Source organism: Cinclus cinclus, chromosome 4 (assembly GCF_963662255.1).
Source record: "Cinclus cinclus chromosome 4, bCinCin1.1, whole genome shotgun sequence".
NCBI lineage: Eukaryota > Metazoa > Chordata > Aves > Passeriformes > Cinclidae > Cinclus > Cinclus cinclus.
The window spans coordinates 47297510-47318146 of record NC_085049.1 but is presented as its reverse complement, the minus strand read 5'-3'; the positions used below and the strand labels follow the sequence as shown (position 1 = coordinate 47318146).

Genomic DNA, 20637 nt, shown 5'->3' with positions numbered 1-20637 from the left:
AATAAATTCACAGTTGTCTGAAATCACCAGTGTGGCTGTTGAAGAGGTTGCCCAATATTTTATCGGTCAAAAGTTCCCTCCCCAATTACAAACTACAGTGCTAACTTAGCTTCAGTGACTCAGCCTCCAAAAATTTGTTTGCTTTTTCCATCCTTGACTCTATAGAAGGATTCTGGAGGATGCTCTAGGAGAGACCCAAGGGTCATTCTTAGGCCACCAGTGGCTTAGAGTCTGATGAATTCTCTATCCCTCTTGTGGAGAAGTTTAGCAAAGATTTGCTGAGGTTAATTCAATTAGGTTGTTTAAATCTAGTTGTATTTGCTGACTCTAGTTTTCTCACATAAGATAGAGGCTCTTTTGTGTTTGTTGGTGTCAGGCTCTGTGAGCTATGAACATGCAGCAATTTTGTAGTTAGGGCAAAGGCAGAAAAGCCTGTTCAGTAAAAATCAGACAGTGTAGGATTGTTTGCTTAGCTTGTGGCTGGAAATCCAGACTGGATGATAAGTGTTCAGTTCAGTCTCTGAGTCAGTACTTTTTGAAAGGTATCAGATTTAGAGTGTTTGCAATTGTAGGGCATGGTGTAATAACTTCTTTTTCCTTGGTTGAGGAAAAGGAAGCCATAAATAACCTGCAAATATCTGATATAGGTAGTTATATGGGATTTTTCATAGATTCATCTCATGAATATGAATGTAATAAATTTGCCAGACCTGCACTGCAAATTTAAGCTTGTTTCCAGAATAAAAGGAATTATCTCTACAGGTTTTAGAGACAATATTTTGTTGTCTAACCAGTGTTCTGTATTAGAAAATACCAGCACTCAGTAATGTATGAGCCCAAATGAGTTCCTGTGGCACATAAAATTAAATCTGAATGCTAATGCTGAATCCAGTCAGTGATATCCAAAGTACACAAAATCAGTTTTGCCACGATGCTGTATCCTGGGTTAAAGTGGCAGAACAGAGGCATTCCTGCTTATGGCTGTTGTCTGCCTTGGAACTAGATTTTTTCCAATGACATTCAAGATTGCAGTGTGGTAACTAGATGCTAAATATTTTTTAACTGTTTAGGCATCTTTTTGCCTCCTTAAGCCACTAACACTTTAAAAAATCTTCATGTCTCCAGAAGGCTTTTTTTTTCTCCCAGGATAACATTGGCCAGAAAATGTTTATTAACATGCAAATGCAAAATAAAAAAAAAAATTGTTAAATATTTTTATTTATGTACCACACCACTGCTGTTTGAGTGCTAGCTAGTATGGTTGTAATGTCATTGAAAAGAATTTAACCATTGTAGCAAAGAAACAACTGACCTCGAAACACCTTTTCATTTGGTGCATACTCCTCAGTGTAAGAAAATCTATCTCCTGCTCTAGCTGTTCAGCTTAGTATTAATTTCTGAGATCCTGTCCTGCATGTTTTCTGTTATTCAATGCTTAACTGGGATGGCTGAGTTGAAGATCAGGCATTGTATGCTTTTTAAGCCCTAAACAATATTAAAACTCTATTAGAACTGATTTGTATTTCCTTTTGGTTTTTTTTTTTTTTTTGGATTGCCCTGAATTTTTAACCTCATTAGCTCGTTAGCAGACTTGTGGATCCTAAGAATGTGGCAAAGCTCTGCCACCACAGTGTGTGAGGTTCTTCAAGGTTTACTTTTAGTGCTGCCCAAGAGAATCAGGGATAGATGACTGCAAACATAATAGGTTATGCAACCAACTCTACCTGTAAAACAGAAGGCATTTTCTATCAGTAAATATCCTGTATTTGTAAATCATTGAAAATCTAAAGGAAACCCAGAGTTTGGATCTGCTCCTAGATCCCTCTGAGATGTTCTTTAAGACAGGTGTGATTTCTGAACCATAATCTCAAGCCTACATTATCCACTGTGTGAGAGCTGGACATTTTTAAGTATTGCTGTGGTTGGTGTGTACAGAGACTGCTTGCAAGGAACCTTGACAACTGAATCAAATTCAGACAATTTAGCAGAGATTAAAGATTTTGTTGCCATTTTCCTAATGAGTTGCATTTTGTTGTGACATCCATTGCCAAGACTTTTCCTGCTCATGGACTCCTGCCCCGCATGTGAGAGCTGTCTGCTGCTCTCCTCTAGCCTAGATGGAAATTTTTATGTGTTTGGATGGAAATTTTTATGTGTTTGAATTTTCCAGCCTTTTGGGGAGGAATGAGTAAAAGTTTTACTATAAATGCAGAATCATTTGTATTAACGTGAAGAGCTGTGTGGTTCTGATGTCTCTTTTATCTCTTTGTGTTTCAGTTCATCGCTTTTGCCTCTTTATTCTTCATCTTAGTTTCAATCACAACCTTCTGTCTGGAAACACATGAGGCTTTCAATACTATTATAAACAAAACTGAACAGGTCATCAACGGGACAGAAGCTGTGTTACAGTATGAGATTGAGACAGATCCTGCACTGACATACGTGGAAGGAGTCTGCGTGGTATGGTTTACGTTTGAATTTTTAGTACGTGTTATTTTTTCTCCCAACAAACTTGAATTCATCAAAAACCTCTTGAATATCATTGACTTTGTGGCCATCCTGCCCTTTTACCTAGAAGTGGGCCTGAGTGGGCTCTCCTCCAAAGCTGCTAAGGACGTGCTTGGTTTCCTCAGGGTGGTAAGGTTCGTCAGGATCCTCCGGATTTTCAAGCTCACCCGGCACTTTGTGGGCCTCAGGGTGCTGGGCCACACTCTGCGAGCCAGCACCAATGAATTTCTGCTGCTGATAATATTCCTGGCACTCGGTGTTTTGATATTTGCCACTATGATCTACTACGCAGAGCGGGTGGGAGCCCAGCCTAATGACCCATCAGCGAGTGAACACACACAGTTCAAAAACATCCCCATCGGCTTCTGGTGGGCTGTAGTCACCATGACCACCCTGGGATATGGGGATATGTATCCACGGACTTGGTCTGGCATGCTGGTGGGAGCCCTGTGTGCACTGGCTGGAGTGCTCACCATAGCCATGCCCGTGCCTGTGATAGTTAACAATTTTGGGATGTACTACTCCCTGGCCATGGCAAAACAGAAACTGCCAAGGAAGCGAAAGAAGCACATCCCTCCTGCTCCTCAAGCCAGCTCACCCACCTTCTGCAAGACAGACTTGAACATGGCCTGCAATAGCACACAGGGTGACATCTGCTTGGGCAAGGATAACCAGCTGATGGAACACAACAGATCATCAGGTAGGACCCCACTGGAAATGCATGTCCTCTGAAAACACTTTATAGACCAGTATGTTTGGTAGGGGTCAGAAAGCAGCCAGTCTTTCTGCCAGGAGAAGATGTAGCTCCCACCCTTCTCCCCTCCAACATTTGCGTGTGTCAGTCTCATAGAGGACAAAATAGGTATAGTGATGTTCCCAAACCTCTATGTAGCTGGTCTATACAGTTTTGCTTGCTCTGTTGAGAATGCTTTCCTGCTGATGATATCAACCTTTTCTTTTGCCTGTTGTTTGTTGCGTTGTATGGATGTTTCTTGTTTTTCTGCATGACTGTGACTATTTGAGCAGCCACCGTGTCCCACCCTGTTGGACTCCATGGTGTTTTGCCTCAGTGTCTGTCTCTTGTGTCAGCTTTGCCTGTGCCACATCGTGGCCTGTTAAGCAAGATCCTACAAAGAAGCAGTCATTTAAAAGGAGCAGGTGCTTTACATCCAAAGCCCAGCACTCAAAGGAAATAGGAAGAAAATTTCTTTCTTGTTTTCTTTCCATTTGGCATTCTGCTTCCCTGGCTAAAAGAATCTCCTTCATCTGTGTTAGATGAGACATTGCATGATATTTACTATTCATTAAATTATACTAGCATAGCTGATGTAAATCTTGTCAAGATAAAAGAAAATGACAGCCCATAGCACCATCATCGCTATTACAGTTGATTTTTGTGATTTCTATTACCTTATTTGTTAGCTCTCCAAATGATGAATAAGGAGTGTATTGTGCTTTACTCAGTGAAATTGCATATCAAATGACAGACTCAGTCCCTCCAAGCCACTGCTCCATATTCCAAATCTGTTGCAATTAAAGAGTAAATTTTACCTCTCAGAATAATTAAATAGTTTAGCAACAATATTTTTTTGTTGTTGTTCATTTGTTAAGAGTATTTATTCCTAAGCCAAACACAATCTGTTTTAAAAGCTCACATACCGGTCAAGAGACTCCAGCTGTAAAGCTGCTAAAGAATAATAAGAGCAAACCCACTCAGAACTGGTGTAATTCAGTAGTTGAAATACAGTTTTTAAAAAGAAGACTCTATAGAGTAGATCTCTGAACAATATCCTTCTTGGGTCACTTGCTCTGTTACTGAATAGCATTCATGTTCAAAGAAGCTCGGTTTCAGTCTCCAAGTTGCTGTTCACAAAGTTAGCAGTTTTTTTGAACATCCTAAATATATTAAAAAGGGTGGAAACACTTAAGTCTCAGACTGACAGTAAAATATAGGTAGTTCTTCGGTGCTTTGACTGATACTAATCTTGAGATAACATCTTTAAGGTGTTAATGATAACAGATTTTTCATGACATCAGGTCCTACCAAAGGTATTGTGAATGGAGAAAGCTCAGTGTGATCACTGTCTCTCACTAAGAGACACTTTTTTTCTGTGTCTACAGCTTTATTTACAAGAGGCTATAATCCTTGAAGTTAGAGAGAAAGCAGACATACAAGAAGGAGCCATTTTAAAGCTCTTTATTTTCTTATCTTTAAAGTTATCTTTATTTTCAGTAGTGCCACCATTCACATCATGCACTGTAGCTTTATTTCTGGTAGAGAATGTTATTAGAGTCACTATGAATTATGTGCAAAACTTCAAGGCTGAATTCTGCCCTTTGCATTCCCAGTTCGGAAAATAAACAACAAACATGCTCAGGTTTAAATACAAAGGTAAAACTGAAGTTATGTGCTGTACTGAGAAAAGATATTTTTCTTGAAGTGTGGCCTGAATTTGAAACTGTAGATAATTTTAAAAGAGAGTCCTTTGAGAGTGACAAATCAGGAAAGGTACAAGTTTTACTGTTTGACAAAATAAAGTACAGAGACCAAGACAGCCTTTAATGTTGGGTACTTATAATGACAAGCAGTGCAAGTGTAATAAATTTGGAAATGAAGTTTAGTGTGTTATTAAATAGTGTATAGTGCCAAATGTTGAAAATATAGCCCTTCTGCATGAGGGCTTGTCTTTAAAACATTAAACAATATATTCTAGACAAAAATGCCTAACACTGTTTAGCAAAGCTGATAGCCAAAATAGTAAATTAGAGTTTGAAATATCCAAGGCTGATGGTATTCTCTGACAAGTTACAGTCCAGAGTAGGTGACTAAGGAGGAGCCTTGGTTTGATTATTTCTTAGCTCATGTTAGTTTAATCTAATTTTATACAAATTTTAGAAGCAGAACAAGGAATTCAAAAGATCATTTGTTCTTGAAAAAAACTTATATATTTTGCCATTTTGTACTGATTAATGATGAATTGCAATTTTGTTTTCTAATGATTTACTTTATATCTACTTTTTGAGTGATGGGAATATCTGGCATTCAGCGTAAGCTCTTTGTGATGTCTCATTTCCTCATTCATTATTGTCTGTAAATGGGCATGGTGCTTTAACCAGTGTTATCAGGTGAAGACAGTGCAGGAAGTGAGCAGCCACTGTCACCTGGTGAAAGGCTCCCTCCCATCAGACGTTCTAGTACAAGAGACAAAAACAGAAGAGGGGGAACATGTTTCCTACTGACAACAGGTGATTACACGTGTGCTGCTGATGGAGGGATCAGGAAAGGTATGGACTTCTTTCATTAGATCATAAAAGGTTACTCAGCAATGTACTTTTGAAAACCAATCTTAGAGTAAAATGATGTGCACAATGCTCTAAGAGGAAAGATTGTACTCACAATGTATCTTTTCTTCTTTACTCCCAGCCATTCTTTTCTTTTTAGAAGCACTCATCACCTTTAGTCTTCAAAAAATGTGCTTGATGTTGGACCCTCATTTCACTTGTGTCTTCATTTGTCTATAATCTCTCATGGAAAAGCCTGCAATTCAGACATTGCTCATTCAGACACTCATCACTCAATATAACTTGTCATTCTAAAAGATAAATTAATCATGTTATAACTGTGGTCTACTCTTAATACCTTAATAAAATTTACAGCTGAATGCACTTTAAAGGTTGACATGTCAGAACTAAGCAACATTTTTGTTCTGAACACAAAAAAGCATATCCTGAGATGCTATTTAGATTTCTTATAAATAAAATTTTGACCTTATAATGCCAACATTTTTTATTGGCAATATGCCACTGATACTAAAAGATGACTGTCTATCCCCGCCATAATTCAGCTATGTAATAAAGCAGTGCTTCACCTTGCAAGGTGTTAAAAATGCCTTTCTAATTATTTAGTCTCTTCAAATCTGATTCCTTACTACTTAATAGGATGCGAGTGCCCAGGTGGAGTTTGCAGAACTGTTTTGTACTTGTATCTCCCACATGACTGATTGTTTCTACCCCTGCAGGCCACATCTGGCTGTGGCTGCAAATCAAACTTCAGATCATAGTCCTAAGATCAGCAGGGCAGTGGTAGTCTTCCCATTCCCTTAAATAGGAGCTGCTTTTTTTTTTTTTTTTTTCTCTTTGCAAGTTATATCCTTCTGACGTTATATCATTCTGACAAATTTTGCATTCCTGAGTGCTGAAGTGTTGTTGTTCACCTCAGAGTCCATCTTAAGTAGCTGTGTGGCACTGGACAAACACTTTTGTCTGAGATTTTACTGGCTTTTTTTTTTTTTTTTTAATTGCTTGGTCTGTAGCAAACATAGCTGCCCCAGCCAGCCATGTATCTAAAGGAATTCATTTGGGTTGTTCTGAAAATGCTCTTTCTACACTTCAAAGCATGAACAGTAGGTTAAACCTCTGAAGGCAGATACACAACCAGTTCCATGTGTATGGTATTTGCAAAGAGTATGACTCTATGCTCAGGCATTATATGCACTCCTATATATAATGTTTAGCTTAGATGAAAAATCATTGCAAGCATGGTTTTGCAGATATTTACTACATTTTCCACTGAGCATATATTTCACTGTCTTCCCAACAACTAGAATTATTTAAACTATCTCTAATGGTAAGAGTCTCTGGGAAGGTCAAGGAGGTGGATTGCTGTGGCATCTTGCATGATCAGGTTTTTGACTTCACTCAGCAAGTTATGGCAGTAACCATGACTAGAGCAGGTTGGAAATAATAAAAGAAGTTACCCAGCAGCTAATAAAGACATATTTATATAACAGTAAAGCCTATTTTATTCTGGATCATTTTAATTTGTAAATCTAGATTTAAGAGAATCCGGTTTTGTAGTTTTCACTAGAAAACTGGGGCTTGATTTCAGAATGGACAGTTTCTTGATGAGAAATGTGCTCTTTGTCTGGCTCTGGTGATAATAGTAGAGGCTGAAATGGTTTAGCCCCTGGCTTTGGAGTGTATTTTATACAATAGGGAAGTTAGCCTATAAGCAGAAAATATCTTCAAGTAATAAACAAACAGGTTTGAATGCTTGAATGTCATTCACACATCAAGTCTACTACTTTTACATTTTTGCATTTTCTTTTTTTCTTTTTTTTTCTCTCTCTTTCTTTTGGCATATTCTTCTTGTTTGGTTTGTTCCTTGGTTGTGTTCAATTGTCATTCATCCTGAGCTTTTTTGCATCTCCATCTCCAAGATGATACTGATTCAAAGCTGATCCACTAAAATACCTAAAAAGTACTGATTTTGGATCATGCATCTCTCACTATTCATCTCGTTTTCATTTTTTAGGAGTTTCTACTTTATTTATAATCTTTACCATCTTCCTCTATCAGTTCTTTCCTTTTATAACTAGGAGAGTAGCAAGAAAATAATCTTAAACTACTTTCCTAGTTTCTATGTTAAAAAGCTACCTGATTATTTTGATTTTTTAAATAAGTTTTATGTTTACAGGGAGTTTTAATATATACACTAGCATTGTGCTTCTCTTTAATTCCCTTTTCAAACATAATTCTTTCTAGTCTGTGTAAATACTGATAGAAACTCAGAAACTGGAGGCTGTTTCAGAAATGTATCAGAATTCTGTGTAGTATCAGAGTCTAGCCTGCCCTTGCCATCTGGAGAGAACATTGCACAGTGTTTTAGCAGACATGAGGTTATACATTTGCTTTAAGTATAGTTTTACATATGTGCAGGTCTCAGTAGGTAAGAAATACATTAATTGTTGTAAGGGGAGAGCCTAAGGCATGATTTTTCCGAAAGATGCCGTTAACTGTCTGTTACCTAGGGATCTGGAATTGGAGACAATAACCATTTCAATCAGGAAAATAAATAAAAAAACCCACCCTGTTTGCTGAACCACGTGGTGTTTAGCTTTATTGTCATTAGTATTTCAAAGTATCTGTGGGAAAAAGTCTCATTATTTCCCTGAAAGGAATTTAGACCTGAAAATCTTAACCTGACAAATGCTTAAATGCATTCTTATCTTTGAGGAAATAAGTAGTGCCACTGAAATCAGTGACACTTCTCATGCTTGCACTGAAGCATGTGCCCATGTACTCCACGAGCAAGGTCCTGCCTTGGTAATCTTTGTTGTATTTCCTGGCTGGTATCTTCAGGCCAATGAGCAGATCCTTTTCTTAACAAATGGGGTTCTTGAGCAGCTGCTGAAATCACTTGATAGTGACGCCATGACTAGCAATGTTTTTTTGTTGGTTTACAGCATAACCTCTACAAAGTGAAGAAAATCCACAGTAGCAAAAAGTAGGTAGCTAGAGCTCACAGTGTATGTGAACAGAAATGTCTGTAAGTGCAATGTTCCCTTCAAATTGTGAAGTGTTATGTGGTTGCCTCATTTGATGATTAATTATTTACTACTTACCTATAAAATTTATCTGGTTTCTGGTTTGTTTATTTATTTTAAAGAAAAAAAATGTACTTTATTAGGAATTGAATTTAGCAGAGATTATTTAATTCTAACAGTTTCTCTAGTCTGTCTTAATGGGTTTTTGATTATGCTTAGCCAGATAGCTCAGTCACCCTGGTGGGATCCTTTATCTTGCTCTCTCTGCTACCCTGCTGAAGTCCACTGGGTGATACTCAGTGTGAGATGGGATGTGGAAGAGCAGGTCAGACCTCTTGTATGGTGGTCTGTTTAATTTTTTTTGGGAAAAAGTAGATGCAATAATTTGTAAATAATTTTATTTATTAATATCTTTTGGTAGTAACGTGTCTCAGCATTGAGTTCTTTTGCAGGCAGATTCCCTCTGAGTCCCTGATAGCTCTTTGAATTACATTACATTGTACTGTTTGTCTTTGTGTATTTTTTTGGCTGAATTCAACTGATGTCTGTGCATTTTCTCATACAAGGCTATGAAAAATCTCGAAGCTTAAACAACATAGCAGGCTTGACAGGCAATGCTCTGCGACTGTCTCCAGTAACATCACCCTACAGCTCACCTTGTCCTCTAAGGCGCTCTCGGTCTCCCATTCCTTCCATCTTGTAAACCAGATGGCGTCAATCGGCTACACAGTATTAAATCAAATACTGTTTACCACATATTGGAAATAAATGTAGCATTAAGCATAGGCTCCACAAATGCGGTCTGACTCCTGCATGATACAGCTGTCAGTAGTAAGAAAAGCCACCTGGGTAGCTGAAGATTTTTGTCTTGGCTTTTAAAGATTACTTGAGGTAGCATTTCTCCTTTTATCTACTATATTGTCCCACTTTCCTGTGGCAATAAAAGGACAGTTAGTGGATGCTGTTGTCCAGTCTATTCAATAAATAAGCATATTTTCAGGGAGATTTACTTAAAATAATGTGCTTCCAAGTAATTACCAGTCACTCCATTGAACCTCCATTTCTTGTGACTCTAATCCATTCTGAAGATGTCTGCTGTGAAGGGTCTGCTCATTTGCATGGACCATCCTGTCTCCATCACCTGACAAGCAGTGTTGCCGATCGTGGAGACCACAGAGGGCTCTGGATGTATGTTCTCACATTGTTACCATCCTGCTGAAATGAAAGCACTGATAAACTGGTCTGCATGTGGGATTGTTTTCCTTGTTTAACCTTTTCCTTTATTGTTTTTTTTAAACTATCTACTTGTTTATAAACTACTTTATTTTGTGATTAACTTATTTTGGTACTGGATTGCTGTATCAGAGTTCTGAATGTCTCCGGTTGTTTGCACACAGATAACTGCAAAGAGGTTGTCATTACTGGTTACACGCAAGCAGAAGCCAGATCACTTTCTTAATGGCTTGGGGAAGGCACAAAACATGCAAGAAAGGTAAACGCCATCCAGACTTGCAATTTTAAGCTAGCAAGTGCTGCTTGGTACTGTAGTATTTTCTCTACTCCAGGGTTCTTCAACATTTTCAGAAGCTGAGTACCAAGTAAAATTGAAACAACTACTGGGGGCTTATTTTTTACCATTGTAAGAGGGTAGTAGTTCTCAAGTCGGGTTTTTGACCAGCCTTTTACCTCTGGCTCGTGGGCTTCAAAAATTTCTTCAGTGTTTTTTGAGGTGCTTTGTCCTATATGTTGTTTGTCTGTCTGTTTTGCAACCTGTCTCCTTGTATTCTCCATCTGTCTCCATAAAGCACAGAGATACTGTTAAAATGCCCCCCTCTTTTAAGTTGAACTAAGAACACTTTTTCTCCTTTCCTCTTTTTTTCATATGGACTATACATCTATGTATAGATAGAAATATACATATTTTTCAAGTGCAGTTAGTATCATCTAGACTAACTCATGTGCACTCCTAAGATTTTTTGAGTGGCTTTTCAGCACTGACCGGTTGCCTATTGCATCAATCTTCCTCCTAGCAACCAGCATTCATAACAATTTTGAAACTGTATCTCCTCTAGTGGCTTTTTCATTCAATATTAACTTCTGTTTATGTAATAGGACAAATGCAATGGCAAATTTGAGGTTCTGGGCTGGTGAGGAAAAATTACCCTTAAACTGTAGAGCTTTAGAACTACATGGGGAAGACCATAATGACTGAAATCTTAAGTGATCCTTGAAATTGTTGAATAATACCTGACTGTCATGTTTTACTTTTTTGTTAGGAAAAGAAATTAAATTTATTGTTGACCGTGTAACATGTTCTTCTGTATATTGCCAAGCCAAATAGCATGACCTGCATGTCAGAATTCTTGTACAATAATGTATTTATCAAAGTATACATTTCTGATATTTAGAGATGTACATTGATTTACTTTTGGTAAAATATTGTCAATAGAGAGATAATTGCAAACAGCTTTTAGCAAATGAATTAATATAATATCTGGTGCTGCTGTTATATTAACTACAGTGTTGTACAGAATTTATCATGGATTTTTGACTGCTGAAAAAGGGACAATGGAGTTTAGCCATACCAAGGACTGTACTGGAAAGAGACTGCTGCTGCTGAATGGACCCTGATAAACGACTCACACCTTGAGGAGGTCACTGAGACTTTGCCTGCGAAGCGGAGCTTGTTAAAGAAGATAAAAGACCGCTCATAATTACTGCTGCCAGAGGAAGGGGTGACTAGTCACTGTTGATGAGTCAGTGTAAATAAAACGTGTGTGCATGGAATATCAGTTTTTATCTATATCAAGGAAAGCTGAATTCATGTCATCATTGCTAAGGCTCCATGCAAAGACCCACACCCCTGTGTTTATTATTCCTGGTTCCTGCAGTAAGCTGTGCTGTGGATCATACAAATACACATGCTTAATAATGATAGTGATGTAAACTACATCTGTCTTGACTTCTGTCATACTAATGACATATATTGCAAAAGTCACAAATTCTAACAGAGTAGGTTTGCATAAGTCCTTGCTTTCTCAGTTTGCCATGATCTAAATTGTTATGAATTCTAGTGTACATGCCAAGTCCTAAGTTTACTTTTCACTTTGATAACAAAAATGTGACTGCAGACAAACATCACTGACTTTGTTCACAGCACACAGTCTTCTTTCATTGTTACCTCAAACTATAAGTATTATCAGAAATAAAATTCTGGCAGCAAGAATATTTTGTGGGTTTGTTTGTTTTGTTTTTTTTTTTTTTAAATTCAAAGTGTTGCAAACCCAACATCAATAAGTATAAAAATTGTATTAAAATTATATTCTACAAATGTATATTTTACATAAATATATATTCTTTGATAAGTTATTTTCTGTGATTTTTGTGGTAAATGGATCTAGTCTATTCTATGTTTATGAGACATTGTAGTGCTACGATGTGGTAATTATGTTCTCTCCATCCTATTCAGTGGGAAATTCTCCAAAATATGTTTTGTCACCCTGGTGTCCTCATTGTAGGGACCTGTCCCAGTTGTGAAACTCTGTATCGTGGAACTTCTGTGAACATGTCAAGGTGCATGCACAATCCTGGTGGAAACCAGTGGAAATGTAATACCTGAATTGGAGAATAAAAGGCAAAAGACCTGGGGAGGAACTTGGAACATACCTTCTGAACTGGCTCATGAGCTTTCTTTAGCTGTATCGGTCCCCTGCCTGCCACTGGCCATCCCAGTTCTCAAACCATCCTCCTGGAATGCAGGAGGAGCTAATCCAAAAGCTAGCATGAGCTGCCTTCTGCAACAATTGCAAATTTGTTAGCTTGTTAATGACCCTGTGCCTCATGTTGAAGTTTCAGTCAGGCTGGGTATTTGAAGTCTGACGGGAGTTTTGTTTCATCCTGGTGTGAAGTCAACCTAAAAAGGAAGGTGATAAATGGTTGCTTAAAACTTCTAATATACTGTATTTGTGGCAACCAGAAATCCCCAAATACATAAGCAGACTGTCTGAGAGCAGCAAGGTAGCTAGTACTTTACAATTAATTTTTTTTAACTTCATAGCTTTACAAATTATCTGAGAGGCTGTAATGCAGTATTTTGGCATATATGCTGTAATGTAAGAAAGGTTCCAGGAAACGGGATCAAAAAAAACAGATGTTCAGTTTTAGAAAATGTGTTACAGTGATATGTCAGGAAAGCTCACTGTGCTGTTTGCCCAAGGGTTAAAAGTTGCCTGTACTGTGATTGTGAGCAGTACTCGAAGGAAGAAGAGGGGTAGAGCTCAGCCAGCACAAGGCTCACAGCCAGCACAGTCACCCAGGGTGATGTCTGCCCCAAGCACCTAGAGAGAAGTGTCTGGTTTTCCTCGGTGCTGCACAGGGACAGTGATCATCCCCAGATGGGATGCAGACAAAGGGCTGCATTTTGTTGGTCAAGACTGTAGAAAGCACTGATGGCCAGATGGTGTCTGACATCTTCTACTGTCTCTGGATGGTAAGGAGCCTGGATGGATCTCCACCAACACAAGACTTTGATTTCAGAATATCCTGGACTCGGTATTGTTTTCCTGGTGGAGAGCCAAACCCACATTTAAATGCTTTCTTTAAAACACACCTGGAGGACAAGCTGATGGTGAGTCTGGTAACTATTCATGTGTTTTGAAACTGTGACCCAACTCTGAATATTCTAAGAGGAAAAGGGTGACTTAACCACCAGCCCCCTCCTGTTCCTCACCTGTTTCTGGGCCCAGGAAGGGGTAAAAGGGCATTTTTATGAGAGGTGGGACACCAAGGTTTAACTTTCTCAGGCTGAGGAAGGCTTTGAACCTACACCTCACTCTTCAGGGTAGGACAGTTCCTGTGTCTCAGATACAATGTAAAGACGGGGCTGCACATTCTCATTCACTTCCATTTTTGGCTATCATTTAAAGGAAAGTAGATCCAATGATCAGAAGCAAAACTGCACTGGGAGAAAGGAGTTTTGCTGCAAGGAAGATGCTGTGTGGGTGTTCTGGGGATCAAATGCCCATCAAAGGGCACTTGTGGCCATCTCTGGGCTTGATTTAGGAGTCCAGAAATTTATTTAATCCTCTTGTAAGTATTACTTAAGGGTTAGAAACTAGAAAACAAGCTGTGAATTTAGAAGCAATGCAGCTGCTAAGACAATTTAGGAGAAGCTGTTACTCATTTGCCTTTTAAAATTGTGAAGTCAAGATGTCAAAAATGAGCATCCTTTTGAAAGCTGAACTAATACAACAGGGTTTGTGTGGAGATCAAAAGCTGTGACATCTTGTGGAGATGAGCAGATTATGGGATGTTTGGACTTTGAAGGCAGCTTTTGTTCTTATGAGGCCTCATTCAGCAGTGAGAAAATGTTGTTCCAGCAAATTTTGAGGCATTGCATGATGAATTGTCATAGGTGTGTGCTGCAAACTGGTGCCAGAATTGCTAAGAAGCATGCAGCTAATGATAATATAATCCTGTATAATCAGAGGGCATTCTCGTGTGTGGAAAAATTACTATTCGTAAAAATTCTCTTAAAAAAGGTCTAGATTAAATTAAAGCTGCTAAAAGAGAAGGAAATTTAAGGAATCTGTTCAGATGGGTAACTGAAAACTATAGGGGGAAGGGATCAATCTAACATGAGCAAACTTGCCAGCATATTTATGTGAAATACGAATTTTAAAAGTCATGAATGAATTAACTATATGAAAGAGAACATTTCATCACTTGAAAAAATCATGCAGAAGTCAGATAAAGGAAATTGGAGTGGAAAACTGCTATTAGGAAGAGAAAATTAATTTATTAATATGCTGTATTACAAGCAATGGATTGAACAATTCCATAATGGAGCCTTTGAACAGAGCCTTCTCACTGAGAAGAAATGACAAAAAAAGCAGAAAGGTTTCTATCAGGTCAAATTTATCAGAATTATTAATATTTTTATAACACATTATCTTCTGCTTGGAAAGAAATTATATTTATTTAATTTCCCAAGGGAAAGTTATTTTTAAAATGGTGGGTTTTAAAAGTCAAGAGTTGTCTTGAGAGCAAATAGCGAGCTGTTAATGCTGGGTGTTGGGTGCCTAGCTGGTGTGCCATTACCAGCATTTCTCTCCTACTTTAGTGAATATCCCTGGGACATGTTGAAATTGTAGAGGTGTCTGATTTCTAACCCCAGAGACAGGGATCTGTCACATGCAGTCTCCATGGGAATGCTGGGGTGCTCTCCAGCCAGGCAGGAGTGGTGCAGAGCTCCTGGCTCTGCAGCACAGCCTGCAGAAACATCCCGATTTTGGTCTAGGTGCGGCTTCTCATTGCTTCAGGCAAAATATGCATGATTCCCCCACCCTCTGCAACCTCTTCCCCAAAACCCAACCTTCTGTCACTTGCATTTTTTTATTACCAGCATGTTGATGAACAGATGACAGGTTTCAGATTCATGCTTTCACAGCTTCACATTCACAGATGGCAATATTCTAGCATATTTAAAAAAAAAAGAAGTTGGAGGTGGATGGTTTTTGAAAATTTGGCACAAAAAATGTTATGCATTTCAGTTAACATCTCCTTTATTATTTGCAGGTGGAAGACTGGAGATCAGTTTAAACCCAGGGCACGGCTAGACTGTTCTGAAACTTTTAGGATGTGTTCCTTTTATCTTCTGCATCTGGTTAGAGCATTGCTGCATTTTGTTATCACATGAAGCTCTCAGTTTTCTCCTCAAATGGGATTTTGAGCTAAGATACTAGAGCAAGTCAGAGAGTACTATGTTAAATTGGATTTGGAACTGGTTTCCCAAGGAAGTGGTGGGATCACCATCCCAGGAGGTATTTAAAAGACATGTAGATGTGGCACTGGGGGATATGGTGAACAATGCAGTGCTGGCTTAACCGTTGGACTCAATGATCTTAGAGGTCTTTTTCAAACGTAGTAATTCTATGATTTTTATAGGATGGTAAACATGAATTGTACTATGCAGAAAAGGATAGTTCCTGGGAAATATTTAAGCTGAAACGATGGCTGTAGCTTAACAATTCTTTGTTTTGCAGAATGGTATGGGCACCTTTCTAAAACACAAAAAGCAGACAACTTTGTGTTGGCCTCCTCAGAACAGTATTAGACTTGCATAAGACAATGAACTACCAAAATAAGAAGATGGAAGCTGTTCTCCTTGACCATAAGACAGCTAATTTGCAAAAGTAGCAAGATCAGACTTCTTGAAGAAGCCTGGCCTTTTCAGTGAAACAATGCAAAACTCCATCAATCTGAAGAATAGTAAACCGTAGCCACATTATCCTATTAAGCTGATACTAAATATAGAATGGATTTTCAGTTCCTTACAGGGATTTCCTTGCTTGTGACTAAATGCAGCACCAAGGTTTTATGAAAATCTTATTTTCTTCATACCTTTGAATGTTTTTGGTACAGTGAAGTTTGGCAGTCTGAATGTCTTCAGATTATGCCATTGTTTAGAGGCAAGTTTTGTATTTTTCTAGCATAAATAATCAGATTTTTTTCTCAACTAGAACACTGGAAAGTGGGGTAGAGGGAGCACTGTATGACATGGTTTTCTTGAATTCTTATGAAATCTGCCGTGTGAATCTGTGACCACACAGAAATAAAAATACACAGCTTTCCCTATGTCAGTGTCGTAACGTTCACTTTAGCTCTTACATTTCTGAAACTCTTCCTAGTTTTGTTTGGAATTCACATCCACAAAATTTATTTAGTTACTGCTGTTTATAACCTCTACTTAGAGACTATGCTTTAAATCTCTGAGTAATGGAGTAATTAGAGACCTTAAGAGCATGAGGACTGTGCTCAGAGAAGAATACATGCACAAATTTAATAGTTTCATCTGTAATTACTGAAGGGTTTCCTCAACACAGGACATTATCTGAACAAGGTCTCAATGTCAAATAACCTCACTAGCATGAACTGCAAAACTGTCCTTGGCTTACTTAAGCAAGACTAGGTCCTGGGAAGTAACTGGCTTATGGCATGGGCATTTCCAGGATGTTTATCACCAACATCATAGAATCATAGAATAGTTTAGGTTGGAAAATACCTCAAGATCATTGAATACAAGTGATGACACAGCACGTCCAAGTCCAGCACTAGACTAGCTTTAAGTGCCACATCTACGCATCTTTTAAAACTGCAGAGTGTTTGGCAGTACCCCTGCCCTGTGCACACCTGGTGCAAACTCTAAGCAAGCTGCTTGAGTCTTTTTCTCCAGAGTTACAGAAGATGGATCATTCATGCCTAGAAACCGATGTCTTAGTTACCTCTTTCATTATAGGTAAAATTGATAAATTGATTTTTGTGAGTGCCCGTTGACAGAAAAATATCTGGATCTGTCTCTCTGCTTGTGTAGGGACAGAGGACCAGTACAGAAGTGACATAGCCCTGCTCCAGTGCCTCTCACAGGCACTTATTTTTTGTTTTGCTTCTTGCAGATGTGCAGTGCCAACACATGGACATTTCCCCTCCACTGCCTCAGGAAGAGTTTCTTTTTCAGCACTTGTGTTCTTCTGAGAAGAGGAAAGGAGTGTGGCCTGGGAGGTGGCTCATGCTCAGGTGCACATGGGATGAACGTGTTCCCACACTGCCTCCTGAGATTGCTTCTCATTTTTGTTGTTGCAAGAATCTCTGGTGAAACCATCCTGTCATGTGAGCTCCAGGTGTACTTTAAGAAGTACACCTTTTCTTTCTTTGAAGAGCATTTGGTGATGTAAGACGCTTTAAGCAGAGTTCATATTACCAGTTTGCTTTTTTTTCCCTTCTGCAATCTACTGAACCCATTATGTAGACCATTCCCTTGTTTTCTTTACATGTGCCTTCACTGCTCTCTGTCTTCTGCGGTTTTCCTAGCTTCAACGCTGCCCATCCTATTTTCAGGACTTACCCATATGCCTTCTTTGCCTCTCTCCTCATTACAATGCAGCTGTAGCCTGCATGAGAGCTGCTGGGAAGAGAAAAGGTAAGTGAATTTGGGCCCAAATTGCAAGGACAGAAGAGTACAGGACTGAGATTTCTTTTTAAGCCAACTAAAACTTGTTGGAGATGTTGTCTTTTGCAGTTGGGTCCAGCCCAGCTTGGAATAAATTTGCAGTTCTCTGCAGCATCTTTTGTATAGCTGGGAACATTAAATTCTGGAACCACAAAATGCTGTCTAAAAAGCAGCACATCTGTCAATGAAAAGCAGTTTGCAACTGGAATATGTCCAGTGCCTGGGCCACTGCAGAGAGACATGCCAAAAAATCAGATAGAGATGATTGCTTAGAAACCAAATTCAGAAATTAGATTTTCCAACCACATATTCACTGAACTATTCATTTACCAATCAATATGATAGTACTGAGCGGAATGATTGGAGTGCTGAATATATCATAAGCTATCAAAAATAATGACAAATACTGACATGATTCTTTCTGCCCTTTTTTAAGGCTTACTGTAATAATGAATTTCCTTCAGACCCAGAGATAAATATAATGAAAATAGGTGCATTAGCTAAATTAATGCCAGGAATTAAACGTTCCTCAAAGGTAGCTACAAGAATTTACTTAAAGAAAAGTTTTTATATTCTAGTCCTAGACAGAAACTCTGAAATAAATTTTATTCATAATCCCCAGTACTCTTCGACTAGGGCATACTTTCTAGACTTCTATTGTCCTTATTACTAGGAAGCTTGTTTCACTTATCTGTGTTTATATTTTTAGACAGTAACAAGTAATTATTTTATTCAATCATTCCTGCATTGCCTGTGTCTTTTTAAAAATACTAAACGAACTATGTTATATGCATATCCAAGTTTTCAGATGAGATGTTTTGTAACAGCTGTCAGGGCAGGCAGGCCATATGCTTAGCAAGAGATATGCTCCAGGTTATGGGCTGTAGTTCACAGTAGGTTCCCGGGGAAAATTTGTGTCTCAGTCAGGATGTTACTACCATGTCTAAGCTAAAGGAAGGAGTTGGAACTGCAGTTGTCTGATTCCCCATGAAAGTTCAGCACCCAGAGCTCAGAGGTGCAAGCATCTGTCAATGGACAGCACTGCGATTTAATTTGTTGCTTTCCTAAAAAGCCCAGCCCAGCCCACTGAGCAGTGTGATTGTCCTCTGCAGGGCACAGCTGTGGTGTTGCAGCTGCACTGCCAGCAGCACTGACAACACCCTTTGGGCTTCTGGATCTGATTTCAGCCCTGCAGCCAGCTGCCTTGGTTGGGACCCAGCAGTGGTGTGTAGGGTAAGTGTAGCAGTATCCAAACCTTGATACTAAGCTGTGCAATTCCTGGCAAAAAGTTTTAGGGGTCAGATGGAATGCATTGCCTATCCAAGAAGCAGCATTATGTGACAGCCACCACTCTGCTGTGCTGCAGTATGTGTCTATGTCTGCTTCTCCCAAGGATTTCACAAAGGTATTTTTTCACAAAGTTATTTTATGTTCACAAAGGTATGTCACAGACCCCTCCATGTTCCCTTTTGCCTCCATGGCTTTGCAGAGTAGTCACATTATCACGGAAATATTTGTATAATGCTGCATCTCTGTGTTTAACAATATCATGTGCTTGGTATAAACTGCAAATTGTACCACGTGGCACAAGGCAGTGGGAGGCAGGAGATCTGTTCCAAATCTCTCTGTAGGAGCATGCCTTTGGGAGCTCAGCTGTAGCTTATTTTATTTTCAGAGATAGGGGTGTTGGTGTTTTTGCCCGTTGAGTAGGTGGATGGATTTGGAGTGTTGTGAAGGTCCTGGTGGGAGGAGGACAGAAATGGACTGGATGGTCCCTGTATCTACACACTGGCCTGTCTCTACCAAGATCCAAGGGGTCTGTTGGATGGAGACCATGCTGTGAGGGCTTGAAACAGTCTACCCCAAATCAGTCTCAGTGGCCATATACTGCTGGTCCTCTGATGCTGGGGCTCAGGGAGTGAGTGGGCTGGAAGGGATGAGCTGTGCTGCACAGGGAGGCAAACACTGCAAAGGAGCAGTGGAGAGAGCTGTGCCAGGGCCTAGGAACAAGTACAGGAAACCTTGGTGGAGTGCAGCATCACCCACTGTATGTCCTCTCCTGCTCACAGCCAGAGGCACTGACCCCTTTGCCACAACGTTTTATCTCATTCCTCCCCAGTCCCCTTGTTTTCTCTTTTAGGGTTTGATTTGGCTCCTACACACCAAGAGAGTGCACAGAGCATCCCTCAGGATGCATGCACAGAAAAGCATTTGCTCCTTGGGTGCTCTAGTTATGAGATCATTCTTTCCTAGGCATTGCTACAGCCACCAGCTTCTCGCCTTCCTGACCCATCTTGCACCCCATGCATCCCCAGCAGCTGGAAACTGAGAAACCAGTCTGCATTTCTGGTCCTAATGCAGTTTTCTTCCTGATGCTCTATGTAATGCATTGTCACAATCAAAGTGGTGCCAATACATTTGTCACTATAACCAGCCCACCATGATGTGTGGCCAAGGATTTTAGATGGCTCCGTGGGCTTGGTGTGGACTCTAGAGGCCTTAGTTTTTAGAAATGCAGTTGTCATTATGCATTTGTTTAAGGGATTATACTGGTTTTGACTGGGATTGTGATAATTTTCTTCATAGCATCTCGTGTGGGATATTTTTTGGATTTTCAAAAGAACCAGTGTATATAACACACCCACGTTTTAGCTATTGCTGAACAGTGCTTATACAGGATTCAAGCCGTTTCTGCTTCCCAGACTACCTTGCCAGTGACCAGGATGACTGTGCGCAAAAAGTGGGGGGACACAGCTGGGACTGCTGACTCCAACTGACCAAAGGAATGTTCAAGAC

The 20637-nt window shown here is 39.3% G+C and overlaps 1 protein-coding gene across 8 annotated transcripts in view; it reads left to right on the top strand.

Annotated features, from left to right (window-relative positions):
* KCNC2 (potassium voltage-gated channel subfamily C member 2) overlaps nucleotides 1–11465 on the top strand; it is a 95345-nt gene extending 83880 nt beyond the window's left edge. Inside the window, exons 2-5 of one of the 8 annotated variants that reach the window (XM_062491204.1) lie at nucleotides 2278–3208; nucleotides 3535–3666; nucleotides 5626–5793; nucleotides 9401–9537. In XM_062491204.1, coding sequence (XP_062347188.1) covers nucleotides 2278–3208; nucleotides 3535–3666; nucleotides 5626–5793; nucleotides 9401–9537 — 1368 coding nt within the window. Of the gene's footprint in view, nucleotides 1–2277; nucleotides 3209–3534; nucleotides 3667–5625; nucleotides 5794–9400; nucleotides 9538–10229; nucleotides 10294–11355 lie in introns of those variants that run through there. The other 7 variants (XM_062491206.1, XM_062491209.1, XM_062491208.1 and 4 more) reach the window with 7 other exon arrangements.
* The last annotated feature ends 9172 nt before the right edge of the window (nucleotides 11466–20637 follow it).